This window comes from Rana temporaria, chromosome 3, assembly GCF_905171775.1.
Source record: "Rana temporaria chromosome 3, aRanTem1.1, whole genome shotgun sequence".
Lineage (NCBI taxonomy): Eukaryota > Metazoa > Chordata > Amphibia > Anura > Ranidae > Rana > Rana temporaria.
In genome coordinates, this window is record NC_053491.1 from 102,495,182 (window position 1) to 102,512,062 (window position 16,881).

Genomic DNA, 16,881 nt, shown 5'->3' on the forward strand with positions numbered 1-16,881 from the left:
GCTAGGAAAAACAAAAAAACAAAGAACAACTTAGTATTCAATGATTTCAAGCCTCAAACTGATGTTATTAGGCGGGAAGATGGGAGGGCGGCAGGGGTGACAGAATTCGATTTTAGTCTGACAATTTAGTCTTACTGAGAGGACTTCACCAAAGTGAACAACGTACAGCCTAGGATCAGGCAAAAATGATGGCAGCGTAAACCATGTTTAATTCAAAAAACATGCCGATTTCCAATAAGGAAACTATAATAAAACATAGCTTAGTAACCAAATTTTCAAACACGGAATTGAAGACGTGGAGAAAATAAGGAAAAAAAAAAAAAAAATCTAAAAAACAGTAGGATGTTTATCTAATTTTTTTGCAATGTTTTAGCAATTCAATGTAGGTGTTAGGAAGGCCCAGTAGTCTGTTACATTGAATACTACCCAGACCAGTAGGCATAAGTGTTTCATGGCTTTTTCAAACTAAACCCTCCTTTGCAAATTTTGGCAATTTGTTTCCAAATTAAATTTTAGATGGAAAGCCCAAGTATTTTTTTTACCCATTTCTTAAAACATCTGAAACATTAGTTTGGCTTTAAATGATACTATACAAAAAGTAATTTATTTTTGCAGAGCAAATTCTGCAAAACAAAAAAAAAAAACAAACAAAAAAAAAACACATGAACAAAATGAAGTGAAAGCAATTTACAAGTCTAATAAAAGAGGAATGGATGCACTAAGCTAGATCATCTGATTTAAATAGGATGATAAAATATCTGGAGTGGCCTCTTCAGTAAAGGCAGCTGCTCTCAGTCCCAGAGAAGCAGATGTGGTCTAATATACAGGTCTGACAGTTCCTTTATCTAATAGCTAACATATGCTGTACAGAGGGACCCAAGGGCAACATTGGATCTGTGTTGGAAAGAAGTAGAAAATAAGAGTTTGTTTAAATCTTGGTCCAGGGTGAGTTTGGAGTTACCCATCTTCTTTTGGAGGAGTGTACCAGCCTAAAAAGAAAAAAAAAACAAAAAAAACAAAATAAGTAAATGCAACAATGAAAACAGAATTTTAGCCATATGCCAAGAAATGGGGGCACATACCCGATTATAAAAATGACACCCTCCAACTGCGTAAAGAGAAGAAAAAAAAAAAAAAAAAAAAAAAAAAAAAAAAAAAAGGCAAGAAAGCAGCTGCTCCATTCTATATGAAACTCACCAACCCCATACTACTTCAGCAGCGGCAGAATTAAGATTGGCCACAAAAAGGTCTCCGATCTGTCTGCACAATTTCTGCGACGATTACCGTATTTATCGGCGTATAACACGCACCCCAACTTTAAGAGGGAAGTTACAGGAAATAAACTTTCCACAGCCCCCTGCGTATAACACGCAGGCACAGTTTACCCTCTATTTTCAGGGTAAAAAAGTGAGTGTTATACGCTAAAAAAATACAGTAATTATGGCACCTGCCAAATTTGGCCCTAGTGTATGTACACAAGTTAGGGACCTTGGATTGTAAAAGCACCTTGGGCATGGACTGATGAGAATGGACAATAAGGGAAGCACTGTGTGAATTGTTAGCGCCACAAATACTGTACCTTTAAATAAATTATCCTCAAAAGGGCTGATGTTTTACTACAGCATTCTAAGTGAAAGGAGAATCATTCTTATGTGTAGAGGGAAATATGCACATTACCAGTCATACAGATACCTGGCTCAGCTGACACGCGACGGTTGAATCATTTGCTTACAAACTCCTATGCATTAAGGTAGAAAAACTGACTCAGCAGCCGCCCCCGTTTTACTCACCCGAGTCCATTAGTTTCCCCGCCGGAGTTCTTGGCTCTTGATTGATAGCAGCGCAGCCAATCAAACTCGATGTGGGTGCCGAGCAGAGTCCGGCATTCTGTATCTATGGACGCAAATGCTGGACTCGGGAGCACGCCCGCATGGTAAACCCCTGGGAGAGCGCTTCTCCTAGGGGGTTTCCAGATGCCAGAGGAGGAGCCGCAAGCGCTGCCAGGGGTCCCCAGAAGACGAGGTTCAGGGCCACTATGTGCAAAATGAACTTGCACAGTAGTGGCAAGTATGACATGTTTGTGTGTATATAATATAAAAAAAAAACAAACACACAGTGGGATGTGAATGCTGGAAAACCAGCAGCTGACCGACTCCCGATCAGTCCCGAACCAAGTGTTTTGGCTGGAGAGAGAGAGAGAGGGGGGGGGGGGGTTCCCCTGTCAAAAAAAAAAAAGAAAGAAAAAAAAAAAAACACGAACAAAACTAGTGATATGTACCAGGCTTAAGTGTGACCAACCACCATAACACACCTGTTGCCTCCACTTCCCTCATAGCCCTTTGATGCAGAAGACCCTAAGGGCTGGATACTTATTTCATGGATTTATATTAAAACAAACAAAAAAAAAATAGATAGATCTATATCCATCTATCTCCACAAGCAAAACTGAAAATTGACCCAGAAACATTTTTTCTTTTATGCTTGCGCATTTTTCCTAAGAGGCAGATAACTTAGTCACTTTTTTTCTAAATCAGAGCAATACCATTCTTCTCGTGGATCTGTACTAGGGATTTGTAGGATTGCTGTGCTCGAGCAAGGTTATACTGATTCTAAAAAAGGAAAAATAAATAAAAGTTACTGATTATAATAACTGTATATAAAAACATAATCACACACCCCATTTACATAAAAGACCCACCTTGTTGGCTCCAAATTGCACACGTGCTTTTCCTTTTACCAGGGTAGCATTGATTTGCATGATAACAGATTCTATTGAATAGGCACTGCTCCAGCCCTAAAGAGACAAGGACACACCATCAACCAAAATTACAACCTTGTCACAATAAGCCCAACCATGACAGAAAAATAAATGTACCCATGCAATGAACTTTCAAAAAGAAGTCCAATAAGCACTGCTTATAATGCATTGCTTACTTGTACTGAGCCATTTTAGGGACAACTTGACAATTCAGGAGCTGAATTGCAATACATGCAGGAAAATAGAGTTAATACATAATCCAAATAAAAAAAAAAAGTATGCAATTATGCAAGAAATAAGTTATGCCATTTGGAAACAGAAGGTCCAGAGGGAAATACTACTTTACATTACTTACCTGTTTAGTAAGAAGCTCCATACAGAGGGCACCTCCACCCAGCACATACCTAAAAAAGGAAAATACAGAAAAAAAATTATACATGCAGATAGAGAAAATATATTAATATATCTTTGCTTGTCTTTATCCAAATTGTAAACAGTTTTTATTTTTCCACTTCTAGCAGGCATGGCTCAGATATAGATGTTTTACAGCATATCATGTAATATCTAGTCCTCCTGTGGTATATCTGCATCAAAGATTAATTAGCCTACTTTGGCTGTATGGTCCACTCTATGGCTACAATGACTCCAACCTTCATCTTGATGCATTTCATTTTACAGATTTTTTATTAAAACACGGACAGATCAATTTATACACTACATTAAAGACGTACATGTTAACTATCTTAAATCCCTTGGAAATTTTAATTAAAATAGAAAAAGGAAGAAAAGTTTAGTGGTTACATTCACACAGATTCTGTGTACACTTTGGCCCTGTAATGCAGGCATCCACCAACATCCATCTCATTGCTGAACAGAGGCCAAACAGGAGATGTCACTATTGTGCTGCAGCAGGAGAGAAAGTCCCAGTGGCTTAAAGAGCTTTAACAGGGCACCCACTGCTAATCACCTGAAAATACTAGATGCCAGGCTGTCCGACTTTCATAGTCGGAGTTACCATTCCAAAACAGGCACTCAGAATAAACTTAAAAAAAGTTGACCTGCATATTATCAGGTCTTTGTCTCCAAAATGTATTCCAGCCACTGGAAGAGGTCATTAAAAGATTACATGTTCCCATGTACAGGGTTTCTTTTAAAACAGAAAGGTGATCACACCCTCTCTCCACCCATCCCTTTTGGTATGAAGGGTGAACCAGGCAGAACCAAAAGTGCCTGAAAGCATGCGAGTCATTAAAGTGCAATAACGTTACTGTAGCCATCACGATGTGTTAAGCTGCAATATATGAATGTTAATTCTTTAACCACTTCCTGAACGCCCGCAAAGTACTGTGGCCCGCACAGACAAAGGGACCTTACCTGTCCCTTTTTCCAGGTTTAGGACGCGCGCATCTGGGCCAGCACCCGCTGCGATTGTACACAGCAGAAGCCTGTCAGCATGTCCCGGCAGAGCTCAGTTTCTCATCTCACAGGGATGAGAAACGTAAAGATCTAGTAGTAAAAGCGGCCTACTTTACACAGACACACACACACACACACACCCACCAACTTCCATTCCCGGAAGGTTCACCCCCCCCCCCCCCCCTTCATGACCAAGCCATTTTTTGAGATATGGCACCGCTTTACTTTAACTGCGGCTGTACGACAAAATCTACCCTTAAGCATTTTTAGGCAGATAAGTGAAAAATGTGTTCAACGCTACCAAACAACACACACACACACACACACACACACACACACACACACAGTTTGATAATCAGAAGCAAAGCCATACAAATACTCACCCTCCAGAAAGTACTGGTGACACCACTCTCACAAAAGGAGGATCAAAAGGAAAATTATCCTGTGTAAACAAATACTAAATGTAATATAATATATTTAATTTATGTGAGGTATCAAACACTTAACAAGACACCATTAACCACTTGAAGACCAGGCCTTTTCTATAACTTAATGTAAAAGTTTAAAATCAGTATTTTTTGCTAGAAAATTCATACATACATTATATATATTTTAATTACACATACACATATTAAGCAGAGACCCTATAGAATAAAAGGGCGATCTTTGCAATATTTTATGTCACAGTATTTGGGCAGTGGCTTCACTTTCCCCCTCAAAAAAAATAAAATAAAGAACACACTCCACAATATTTAGCCCACTGTATTTTTATAAATGTGAAAGACAATTTAATGCCTAGTAAATAGATACCCAACATGTCATGCACACGCTTGAAGAATGCTGACAAAGTACTACGTGTGGTTTGAACACAGTCTACATATGCTTGCGTGACTTGCATATATGTGTTTGCTTCTGGGGTGCTCATTAAAAAACATTTTTACTTTTCATCTTTACGCTGTCTCTTTTTTTTTATCACTTTTATTCCTATAACAAGAAATGTAAAAATTCCTTGTAATACAGGATCAAAGGTCCTCTGAGATTCGGGGTGAATCTCTTTATATACCTTTAAAAAGCAAAATAAATAAAATTAATTTGTCCGGGAACCAGAAGTGACATCAGGTGTCGCTTGATCCTCCAAGGGCATAGACAAGAGTGGCGACCATCTTGGCCTCACTTTGCGCCATGACCTGCATCAGCTAATGGCTGCATCAGACTGCTCCATCTGGTTTCTGCCATAACACTGGTATTTAACGTTAAAGTAATGACGTATTATTATGGGCTAGTCATCAAGAGGTTGAACACCATTGTCTGTCATGAACCATGAAAACAGACTTGGGGTAAGGCTCAGGTCAAAAATAACACACCAGACTTCTATATACATACACTTTACCTTAAAGGAGAAATTCAGTAAAATGCCATCTATGCCTTCCTTTTCTTTTAAGACCAAGAGGTCACTATGTAACGGGCTGTCAGGGTCAACCCTACAAAAAGAAACAAACAATCCCCCTATAAAATTTGCAATTGGCAACTGCAAACATCTTCCAAATACCACAATATGGATCACATGATGTGCAACGCTGATTAAAAATATAAAACATTTACACTTATTAGCAAAAATGTATTGCCAAGACTGGAATTCATTCCTTTATAAAGAAAAAAACAACAGATATTGCCATGTCCATAAAGTTAACTGGAATGCTGAAAGGAGGAGACTGAGGGAAAGTGCAACATATTGTTACTACAATCAATCATTTTAAAAGACATTTATAGTGAATTTATGGTTTCAATATCCCTACTCCTACCAAGTAGTCAATAAATCCAACTAACTGATAGAAGTTCACATAACTTTTCTTTCTGCAATTGGTGCCAAAAATGATCTACATTATGTCTCTCAAACTTGCACTCGCTCCAAATATTAAAATATTTATTTTATAAAACATGTCTGAATGCTAAAGGTGCATCCAATTAGGGAGGTTATAGAGTCCAAAGAAAATTTAAGGAAAACACTTACCTAAGCAGCTTAACATGCCACTCGTACAGGCTGTCGTTTACAAGTTCCACGGAATAAATTCCTGAAAATTTATAGGAAAAAAAAAAAAGGTTACAGAGGATTCAGTAAATAGTTACTTTATAGTGCTCAAATAACACCTTAACCCTTACTGTAGGTTTTTGCTTTAATATGTACTTGGACACCTGCACAGCAAATGGTGACACAGGACACCTGGGATGAAGCATATGAACAGATATAGAGGAAGAGAGACAGATTATATAAAGAAATGTGAAAAAATTGGTCACCAATACACCTGGACAATAGTGAGAATGATAGAAAAAAAAAAAAAAAAAAAAAAAAAAAATAGGATTTTTGTACTCACCGTAAAATCCATTTCTCAGAGTTCATGGACGGACACAGCAGCCTTTGACCTTAGGGTTATATCCGCTTCCTTCCAGGAGAGTTAGGCAGAAACAAAGCACTTTAAGTGTTCACAACACTTTCCTCAGTGCAGCTCCTCCCAGGGGGCGTGGTTCACCTGGTATAACCCACACCCTGCTCTAGCAGCTCCATTTTGTAACAAGCAGTACAAACAAAAAGGAGGGGTGGGTGCCGTGTCCTGTAAACTGCCGCCTGTAACACCTTGCGGCCGAAGGAAACATCAGAAAATGCACTCACATCCACCTTGTAAGACTTTGAAAAAGTGTGGACCGACGACCAGGTCGCTGCCTTACACACGTGTAACACAGAGGCTTGATACCAGAAAGCCCAAGAGGCACCGATCGCTCTGGTTGAATGCGCCGTAACCCGAAAGGGAGGCGCCCGCCCCTTTAGGGCATAGGCCTGAAGCACAACCTGTCGTATCCACCTAGAAATGGTGGCCGACGAGACTGCTAGACCCAATCTCGGGGTCAGCCACCGACACGAACAGTGAGTCCGACTTCCGGAACGGAGCCGTAGCAGAGAAGTACACCCGTAGGGCCCGAACCACATCCAGGGAAAGTAAAGTGGCCTCCTTCTGGTTTTTCGGCTGAGGACATAAGGATGGAAGAACAATGTCCTCATTAATGTGGAAAGCCGAAACCACTTTCGGGAGAAAAGACGGCTGCGGCCGCAACACCACCTTATCCTTATGGATGACCAAATAGGGAGCCTTGCAAGACAAGGCCACCAGTTCAGATACTCGTCTGATCGAGGTAATCGCTACCAGAAAAAACACCTTTTGTGACAGTCAACAAAGGGGTCTTTCGGATGTCCCCAAAGGGAGCATCCTGAAGCACCGAAAGGACTAAATTCAAGTCCCATGGGGGTAGTGGATGGCGCACCGGAGGAGCCACATGTCGGACCCCCTGTACAAACGTACGCACCAAGGAATGCGCCGCCAAGGGTCGCTGAAAGTAAACGGCCAGAGCCGAAATCTGACTCTTAACCGTACTCAAGGCGAGAGCCTGATCCACTCCCCGCTATATAAAACAGCAGAATCCTAAACACCACGTATGAACGAGGGTACCACTTCATCTCCTCACACATAGAGATGTAGGCCTTCCACGTACGATGGTAAATCCTATGTGAGGTAGACTTCCGTGCACGCAGCATGGTAGAGACCACCGAGCCTAACAGGCCTCGGTCCATCAGTACCTGGCTCTCAACAGCCACGCCGTTAAAGCCAGCGACTGTAAAGCAGGGTGGAAGATCGGACCCTGCGACAGAAGATCTGTTCTCAGAGGTAGACGCCAGGGGGCGTCTGCCACCAGATGCACCAGGTCCGCGTACCAGGAGTAGCGCGGCCAGTCTGGGGCGATCAGGATTGTTGGAATCCCTTCGGCTTCCACTCTGCCCAGCAGGCGAGGAAGAAGCTTCAGAGGAGGGAAGGCGTAAATCAGTCGATAGTGACCCCAAGGAGCCACAAACACGTCCGCCCACGGGTTCTTCGACCTGGCTACAAACCATGGCACCTTCCGGTTGAGACGGGACTCTAGAAGGTCCACGTCTGGAGTGCCCCACTTTTTGCACAGACCCCGAAACACTTCCGGGTGAAGTGACCATTCTCCTGGGTCCACTGGTTGGCGACTTAAGTAGTCGGCTTGCCAATTCTGAACACCCGGAATGTACACGGCCGATAGAGCCGTAACGGACCTTTCGGCCCACCGAAGGGTGTGCGCTACTTCCAGCGCTGCGGCCGAGCTTTGTGTGCCTCCCCTGATGATTGACTTACGCCACGGCTGTGGCGCCCCCACCACAGGCAATGTGGTGGCCTTACTCAGTCTGGACACAGGAGGATCCGCTGACGGAGGAGAGACCAACTTTATTTTTATTCATTTATTTTTTAAAGTCCTCCTCAAAGGGATAACGGACCGCAAAGTTTTTTAGGAACAGCAAAAACTTTTTGTGGCGTGTCCCATCCTTACATAGCAAATGCTCCAAATAAGGAGCATAGGGAAATACTTTTTTGCGGTGCTGGGTGGCCCACACAAGGCGGCGTAGTACCACCGCATAGGCGAAGGCTCTGGAAAGCAAGGGAAGCGTATGCAGGGCCGACTCACATACAAATGTTAGACCCTGAACCAATTGTTCAGCCAGGTCCTTGCAGGTCTCGGAAGCATCCTGCTCCTCCAGCTTCTGCAGCAACAACGTTGCCCGTTCAGTCAGTGTCTGCGACACCAGAGTCCCCGCCACAACTGGTCTCACAGCCGAACCCACAACCGTGAACAAAGCGGGCCACAGCCTCCACTTTCCTATCAGTGGGGTCCGTAAAAGCAGGAGTAAAGAAAACCCAGGAGGCCCCCCTTCACAGCCGCTACCCAGTCAGGGGAAGGAGGGAGAGGAAGGGGAGAGAGGAAAGCAGGGCGGACCCTCAGTCGACCTCCCCAGGGAAAACACCAGCCATACCACCTTACCTGAGCAAGGGGCCACTACTTACCTGTCCTGCGACCACCAGCTGGAGGACCAACGTCCACTAACGGCATGGCTGTCGGCCAGACACACTGACAAAGCCATAGAGACCGGTCATGTGTGTGTGTCCTGGAACATGTAGTTCCTCGGCCGCCCCTAGAGCAATGGGGCCTGTCATGGACGACCCAGAGCTGAGGGCCGGCACACGCTCGATGGCCGAATATGGGGGGGACTACAAGAGTCAAGACCCAGCCTGTCACCCAGTCGGCTGTTGATAGAAGAATCACAGGATTCAAAAATGCAGGAACAAAATAAAAAGCGAGAAAATCGCAAGACAAAAATCGCCAGAGTACAGGAACTCCAGAGTGCCTGCCTCTCCTGTCGTTAGGCAGAAAAAAAAACTGGAGCTGCTAGAGCAGGGTGTGGGTTATACCCGGTGAACCACGCCCCCTGGGAGGAGCTGCACTGAGGAAAGTGTTGTGAACACTTAAAGTGCTTTGTTTCTGCCTAACTCTCCTGGAAGGAAGCAGATATATCCCTAAGGTCAAAGGCTGCTGTGCCCGTCCATGAACGGAAGAGAAAGGTGCTCGATATTGCTGGGCCTCTATTTACCTGGCTGTAATCTGACACTGGTTTAAATACCTACACTCACCAACGCTGAATAAATACAGAAAATGCACTTCATCTGCTGCATGTCTATGGTCAGTGATTCAAAATAGTCAAGCCAGAGAAAGTAGTTGGTGATTGTAAAGTCTTGGTTTTTTGTTACTTAAAAAAAATAAAAAAATATGTATGTCACATTTGCCTGCTCTATGCAATGGTTTTGCACTCAGCAGCCCCTATCCTTGTTTTCTCGGGTGCCCTGCTGGTGCTCCCGGCTCCTCCCCCGGCAAAGTGTCCACCATAGATAGCACAATTGTCATGGGGGTATTAGTGCAGGATCACTTCCAAGCCCGCTCAGACAAGAGTGGCATGGCTCAGTCCCCACCTCCCTGGCTGTCCGTTACAATGGCTCCTGCTGCTGTCTCTGAGCCTAGGAGGGAGAGAGCCAAAGGTCACTGCTCTCATGCAGATTGCTGGATCAAGATAGGTCTCAGGTATATAAGGGGGGGCTGTATTTAGAAGTTTTTTTTACCTTAATTCAGAGAATGCATCAAGGTAAAAAAGGAAAAATGGACAGAAACTGCGCTAAAATGACAAAAAGAAAAAAGGAAAGAAAAAAACCTGCAACGTAGTCACAGTCTATTCCTTCCAGGTGCTGCGATTACCGTGTAAACAATAGATACAAGAAATAGACATGAGAAAAATATAAATCGCGCTACCTATACCACCCTTCTTGACAAACACAAAAGTATACAAGTGGATAATCTCTAGTGATATATATGAGAAGCTCACCGCTATATCAAAACAGCGACATATGATGGCCGCTAGGGTGCACCATGCAACCACCTCAACACCCCTCACCAATTATAGTGATGGTGATTAAAGGAAAAAACAAATAACACTTAGATCAAAAACCATAAACGGATTTTGAGTTTTAGCTCTGAATGAAAATAATAGTAAACAGTCCAAAGTATTGACAGTAGAAAGTCCATAAATAGCAGGTACGGTGTCAAACACCCGTGCATCTGTGCCACATTACAGATTGATTGTAAACGTGTCCAAAAGAAGAAAGTGACATATCCTCCAGGGGCCCCTGGAAGAAGGAATATCTTACGAAACGGACGTAGGGCGAGCTGTCGTCACCCAAAAAGCTCTAAACGTTCCCCCAGTGGACGGGTGCCTGAGAGTTGTGTACCGGCCGGCACATTAGATTCAAGGCGATTTTTTAACTGCATAAGTGCAATTTTAACTTTTTTAATAAATTTCCACTCATTTAATGTGGAGCAGTTACCGTTTCTTACATGGTGGGCTTTGATACCGGTGGAATTTCTTTGTGAACGAGATCCATCAGGACCGCATATATCTGAAACCGCGAAATTGGGACCTATTATATGCGGTTTCTGATCCCCTGTCAGAAGTGGTTGTGGAAATCCGGTAAGAAGCCAATCTATAAGTCTGGTGGAGGACATGTCACTTTCTTCTTTTGGACACGTTTACAATCAATCAATCTGTAATGTGGCACAAATGCACGGGTGTTTGACATCTTACCTGCTATTTATGGACTTTCTATTGTCAATACTTTGGACTGTTTACCATTATTATTTTCATTCAGAGCTAAAACTCAAATTCAGTTTATGGTTTTTGATCAAGTGTTACTTGTTTTTTCCTTTAAATCACTATAATTGTTGAGGGGTGTTGAGGTAGCTGCATGGTGCACCCTAGCGGCCATCATATATCACCGTTTTGATATAGCAGTGAGCTTCTCATATATATCACTAGAGATTACCCACTTGTATACGTTTGTCAAGAAGGGTGGTATAGGTAGTGCGATTTATATCAAGGTAAAAAACCTTCAGCCTTTAGAACCACTTTAGAAAACGTGTCCACACTCCACTGCATGAAAATAAAACAGAAAAACAGACATGCTTTTGGGCAAAGGTTGTAATGGTAACCAACCAGCCAGCATTTGTAAATTTAGGGCTATAGCTACATGACGTTTAAAGAGGAAGTAAATGCTGCTTTTTTCCCCCCCTTACCTGCAAAGTAAAGGCATAATATGCTAGTATGCATTGCATACTAGCACATTATGTGACACTTACCTGCAAACAAAGCCCTTGTGTTCCCGCTGGAGGCCGCATCCATTTTCACCTGTCTACCTTACGGGTCCGAGGACTCCGGCTTTGTGACTGGCATAGGGCTCTGAAGAAACGGAACGGAAAATCTCCTAAACTGAGTATGTTTAGGAGATATTTACAGTACCTATAGGCTAGCCTTCCTTACCCATTAGGTACAGAGGGAGGTTTACTTACTTAAGCCTTGTGCCAAGATATTCAGTTGGGTATACTTCACTTTTTCAAACTTAGGGATGCCAAATGCATGTCAAGCCAGCCTTTTTGTAGTGCTTTATGTCCCCTTCCTCTTAACATGCATTTGTACTTATTTTCTGCTGAAGCAGCTTCTTACTAAACTTCCCTTTAAAAGTTTGTTTCTACGTGCATACAAACGCCACGCAAACACCAACATGCGTAAACATGAGAAAATTAGACTACATGATGCTTTAACGAAAACACACACACACACACACACACACACACACACACACACACTATAAAAGTCCAAAAGACAATGTATTCTTTGGGGGGGCTGGAGAACCTCAAATTAGTTATTAGACTGAGCACAGCTACTAAAGTCATCCGAATATGCCATCTTTCACCAAAATATAGAAACCAGTGTCAGATTGGGTTAAATATGAATTATATTTGTAACCACTGCTTCTTTAGATAAATATGCAAGATCAGTTTGAATTTAAATAATCTTCCCCATACATATTGATGTAATTAAAACAAAAGGTTTCTACAGTAATCATAGTATAAGGGGCAGACATAATTTATTCTTACGTTTGAAGGCTTTGCCTCCTGCACTGTAGTAAAGTAGTTGAGCATTACTGTTTAATACAAACCTATGCATCTCACTAGTCTCCCTAAAAATACCCATGAAACTACATCTAAACAGTTAAATATTAAAAAAGGTTAGTTTTTTTTTGTTTTAAAACATGTTATACTTGTCTGCTTTTTGCAGTAGTTTTGCACAGAGCAGCACCAGTCGTCCTATTTTTGGGTATCACCCACCACTCCCTTTCACTTGCTCCAATTGACAGTAACAGGAGCCAATGGCTCCGACTGCTATATCTGCATGCAGAAAGTTTTTTTTTAACCTTACTGCATAGATTACATAAAAAAAAAAAAAAAAACCTGCAACAAGAATATGGAAAAGAAAGCTTCTAAAAATGGGAATGAGTGACGACATAATTGCAGTGGCACATATAGGCTTTTTAAAAAGGGGTTGTAAAGGTTTGCGTTTTTTAACCTGCATTAAGGTGAAAAACACCTGGCAATGACAGGCCCCCCCCCCCCCGTTTACTTACTGGTGCCCGTTCACCTGCTGTGCGTGTCCTCGGCATCCTCTTCTCTGGCCGTTGATTGGATAGTTTGATAGCAGCGCAGCCATTGGCTTCCGCTGCTGTAAATCACATCCAATGACGCGGCGGGACCGAGTCATACACTGTCTATGGATGTAGCATGTATGACAGGGAGCGCGCCCGCAAGCTAACCCCCTTGGGAGAGAGCTTGCTAGAAGGGAGGGGGGGTAGCTATTGTGGGGAAGAGCAGAGACAGCTGCCGAGGGAACCCAGAACAGGAGGATTGGTGCCACTCAGTGCAAAACTACCGTATTTTCGGGCGTATAAGACGACCTTTTACACAGCCAAAAACTGGGGATCGTCTTATACGCCGGGTGAAGCAGCTGCTCGATCGATATCAGCCCGCTGGGTGCTCTGTAAGGCTGTATGTATTCTCCGCTGCTCAGCCAATCCCGATGCACTCGGTTGATGACAGAGCATGCTAAGCCTGCTTGGATTGGAGTAATAACCTCTGTCAATCCGAGCAGGCTACATTATGTAGCCTGCTCGGATTGGCAGAGGTTGTTACTCCAATCCGAGCAGGCTTAGAATGCTCTGTCATCAACAGAGTGCATCGGGATTGGCTGAGCGGCGCATATACAGACTACGTACAGCCTTACAAAGCACCCGGCGGCAGCGGCCTCCTAGTTTAATGTAAAAGTTATTACTACAGCACTAGGGGGTCATCTAATACGGTGAGTAGACCACAAAACCAACGTTTTCAGCAGACTATTAGGGGGTCGTCTTATACACCGGCAAATACGGTAACTGCACAGTGGAGGTAGGTATAACTTTTTTTAAATAACAAAACGAACCCATACAACCCCCTTAAGCAAGCCAAGTTGTATTAGCCTTTGTGGACCTTTAAGGCTTCATGTGTACACTGCTGCTGGTAAAACGGACCTTTAGGAGCAGTTGGGCATTTTTTTCAGCTGCCCCTGAACTCTCCTCTATGGTATCTTATCAGTATATGTACACAGGGTGGTTTATAGTAATTTCTAGGCAGTTGGTTTTAGATTCATTTTTTTTTGCTTCCCAAAATAAAAAAGTCCTAAGATGCGGCATTGCGGGTGCCCGCTGCGAGCTCCGTGAGTCCGACCACGGGAAAACTCACAATCGTCTCACAGAGAGGAAGAATGGGAGAATGCTTATGTAAACAAGCATTTCCCCATTCTTCCTAGTGACCTGTAATTGGGAGCGGTGATCAGTGTCGTGTCTAACACACAGCCCATCCCCCCCTACAGTTAGAAGCAATCCCTAGGACACACTTAACCCCTTCAGCACCCCCTAGTGGTTAATCCCTTCACTGCCAGTGTCATTTTTACAGCCATCAGTGCATTTTTTATAGCACTGATCGCTGTATCAATGACAATGGTCCAAAAAAAATTATATTTAAAAAAAAAAAAAAGCCATAAAAACTATCCCCTATTTAGTAGACGCTATAACTTTTGCGCAAACCAAACGCTTACTGTGATTTTACCAAAAATGTGAAGAATACGCATCGGCCTAAACTTTTTTTTATATGTATTTTTTGGGGATATTATAGAAAAAAAAATATTGCTTTTTTGCCCCAAAATTTTCGAGGTGATCAAATACCACCAAAATAAAGCTCTATTTGTGTGTGTGTGTGTGGGGTCAATTTTGTTTGGGAGACACATCGCACAATTGTCAGTTAAAGTGACGCAGTGCCGAATCGCAAAAAGTGCTCTGGTCTTTGGCCAGCCAAATGGCCTGGGGCTTAAGTGGTTAACGGAGACACATTTTTGACCACTTGCAATGTAAAAAACGCTTTTTAAAACAAACGCGATAAGAGTGTTAAAGAAAGCAATGCCAAAGACTTGCCAAATTAAAGGCAGTAAAAAAAAAAAAAAAAAAAAAAAAAAAGGCAAAAAGGCACAAACCTGTTTTATAACTCTGTGATCTGTATATATCCCTGAGCTCTTTCATAAGACGGTCAGAAGCTTGTACGGATCCAGACACTGCACCCTAGTGCAAGGGAGAAAAATAAAGTTAATTTGATATTATTCACCTCTTCAAAGATTACTCAAGAGATCTTATCAGTAAAAATAAAACCTGAACTTTTGAGAGAAAAAAAAAAGCAAAGCAAAGCTACATTTTCTGCATTAATTGAAAAAGATATGTATCAAATGTTACCATAATCTTGTACAAGCTTGACAATATTTAACCACTTGCCGACCGGGTCAGAGCCGAATGGCATCCCCCCGAAATCACGGTTCCCATGCTCCCCCAGGGAGGGTCTGTTATCGGACCTGGTGCATCACAGATCGGGGTAAAGGGCCGCTCGTGATCGCTCCATCCAATGATGGAGCAATCACTTGTCAACAAACGCGAGCATGTCAGGTTCAGCTCTCTCCTCTCAGCGATCCGTACAGCATGCGATGAGAGGAGGGAGCCATGCAGCAGCGCAAGTGGGCTGGATCTGAAGTGCCCACAGAGCTGATCTATGCCTCACAAGTGTAATAGATAGTCAGGAATTTAGATGTGCAATTTATGTCCCTACAACACCCGACGGTGCCCTCTGCATGTTGGGCCTCTGTATGTGGCCAGGCTGTGTAAAAGTCTTGCCATACTCAGGGTCAATAGCAGAATGTGTTTTTTGGGGTGTAATTGTCATTTAAATGCCATGTGTTTGAACTATGTTATAAAATTGAAACCATGTGAAAAAAATAAATAAAAACAGACCCATATCCGAGCAGCCCGGCAGGTCAGTCAAGCCCACCCCCCTCCTGAACCATACAAGGCCGCATGCCCTCAACAAGGGGGGGGGGGGGGTGCTTTGGGGCAGGAGTGTCCCACCCCCCCCCCACCTTGTTCTCATGTTGATGACAAGCACCTCTTTCAGACAACCCTAGCCGTTGGTTGTCGGGGTATGCGGGGGGGCTAATCCTAATCTGAAGCACCCATTCTATGTGAATGAGTATGGAGTACATTGTACACACAAAGGTTTTTAACCACTTCAATACAGGGCATTTTCACCCTCTTCCTGCCCAGACCTAACCAAATAAGGTTCTACATGAACTGGTCTGGGAAATTGTGCATGTATTGCATGATTTATTGCAGGTAATGGAATAAAATCCGTGAGAGTAGTCCAAATGCAAAACACAACGTAAGGAAAGGGAGCAGACTTTCGGCTGACAGAATTTGATGTATGGTCACAAATCCATAGTTGGCCAAACATTAGGGTCGGAAACGGATCCGAGGTGTAATAATTTTGGATTACCCCACAACGGTGTGTGCGATGAGACAGTGTCACTTTTTTCTCTCCCATACCCGATCATCCGTACGGCGGTCTTTAGCTGCAAATTAGCTCTTGTACCCCTAAAGCTGTACACAGTGCCGGCTGCTACCCTGGGGCACACGTGAATCTCTACTTATCACAGAGCGTTTTGGCTTCCTGGGCTTTATTGCCCCAAGTGCGGACTATGGTTGGATTCCCACTGCACTGCTGCCTACACTTGACTCTACGTGAATATCTGCCCCAGTTGTATTTCCACTACTGGATATTTTAGAATGGGGCATATGATTGCTTGCTGATTGTCTGGCAACGCCCCTATCCACCTGCTGCAGGTTGTTAACGTGCTGCACCAATATACCATTCTACTATATAATCTTTGACATCATGGGATTATCACCATAGGTGTAATTAACTAGGACTATCGTAGATGATCATCATTTGTTTTGACACAAATCGATACAAATCGATTTCATTTACTGATTTTCTGGCATCTAAGGAATGCCTGAACT

At 43.1% G+C, this 16,881-nt stretch overlaps 1 protein-coding gene across 2 annotated transcripts in view; it reads right to left on the reverse strand.

The window, feature by feature from the left end:
• Positions 1-16,881, reverse strand: part of UBE2Q2 (ubiquitin conjugating enzyme E2 Q2) — a 48,611-nt gene that overhangs the window by 1,115 nt on the left and 30,615 nt on the right. For both annotated transcript variants that reach the window (XM_040343128.1, XM_040343129.1), the window contains exons 6-13: positions 15,018-15,102; positions 6,186-6,246; positions 5,565-5,655; positions 4,558-4,616; positions 3,114-3,162; positions 2,699-2,794; positions 2,543-2,609; positions 1-989 (exon numbers count right to left, since the gene is read on the reverse strand). The exon at positions 1-989 is cut by the window's left edge and continues 1,115 nt beyond it. In XM_040343128.1, the coding sequence (XP_040199062.1) occupies positions 958-989; positions 2,543-2,609; positions 2,699-2,794; positions 3,114-3,162; positions 4,558-4,616; positions 5,565-5,655; positions 6,186-6,246; positions 15,018-15,102 (540 nt within the window). In that variant the 3' untranslated portion in view covers positions 1-957. The remainder of the gene's footprint in view (positions 990-2,542; positions 2,610-2,698; positions 2,795-3,113; positions 3,163-4,557; positions 4,617-5,564; positions 5,656-6,185; positions 6,247-15,017; positions 15,103-16,881) is intronic.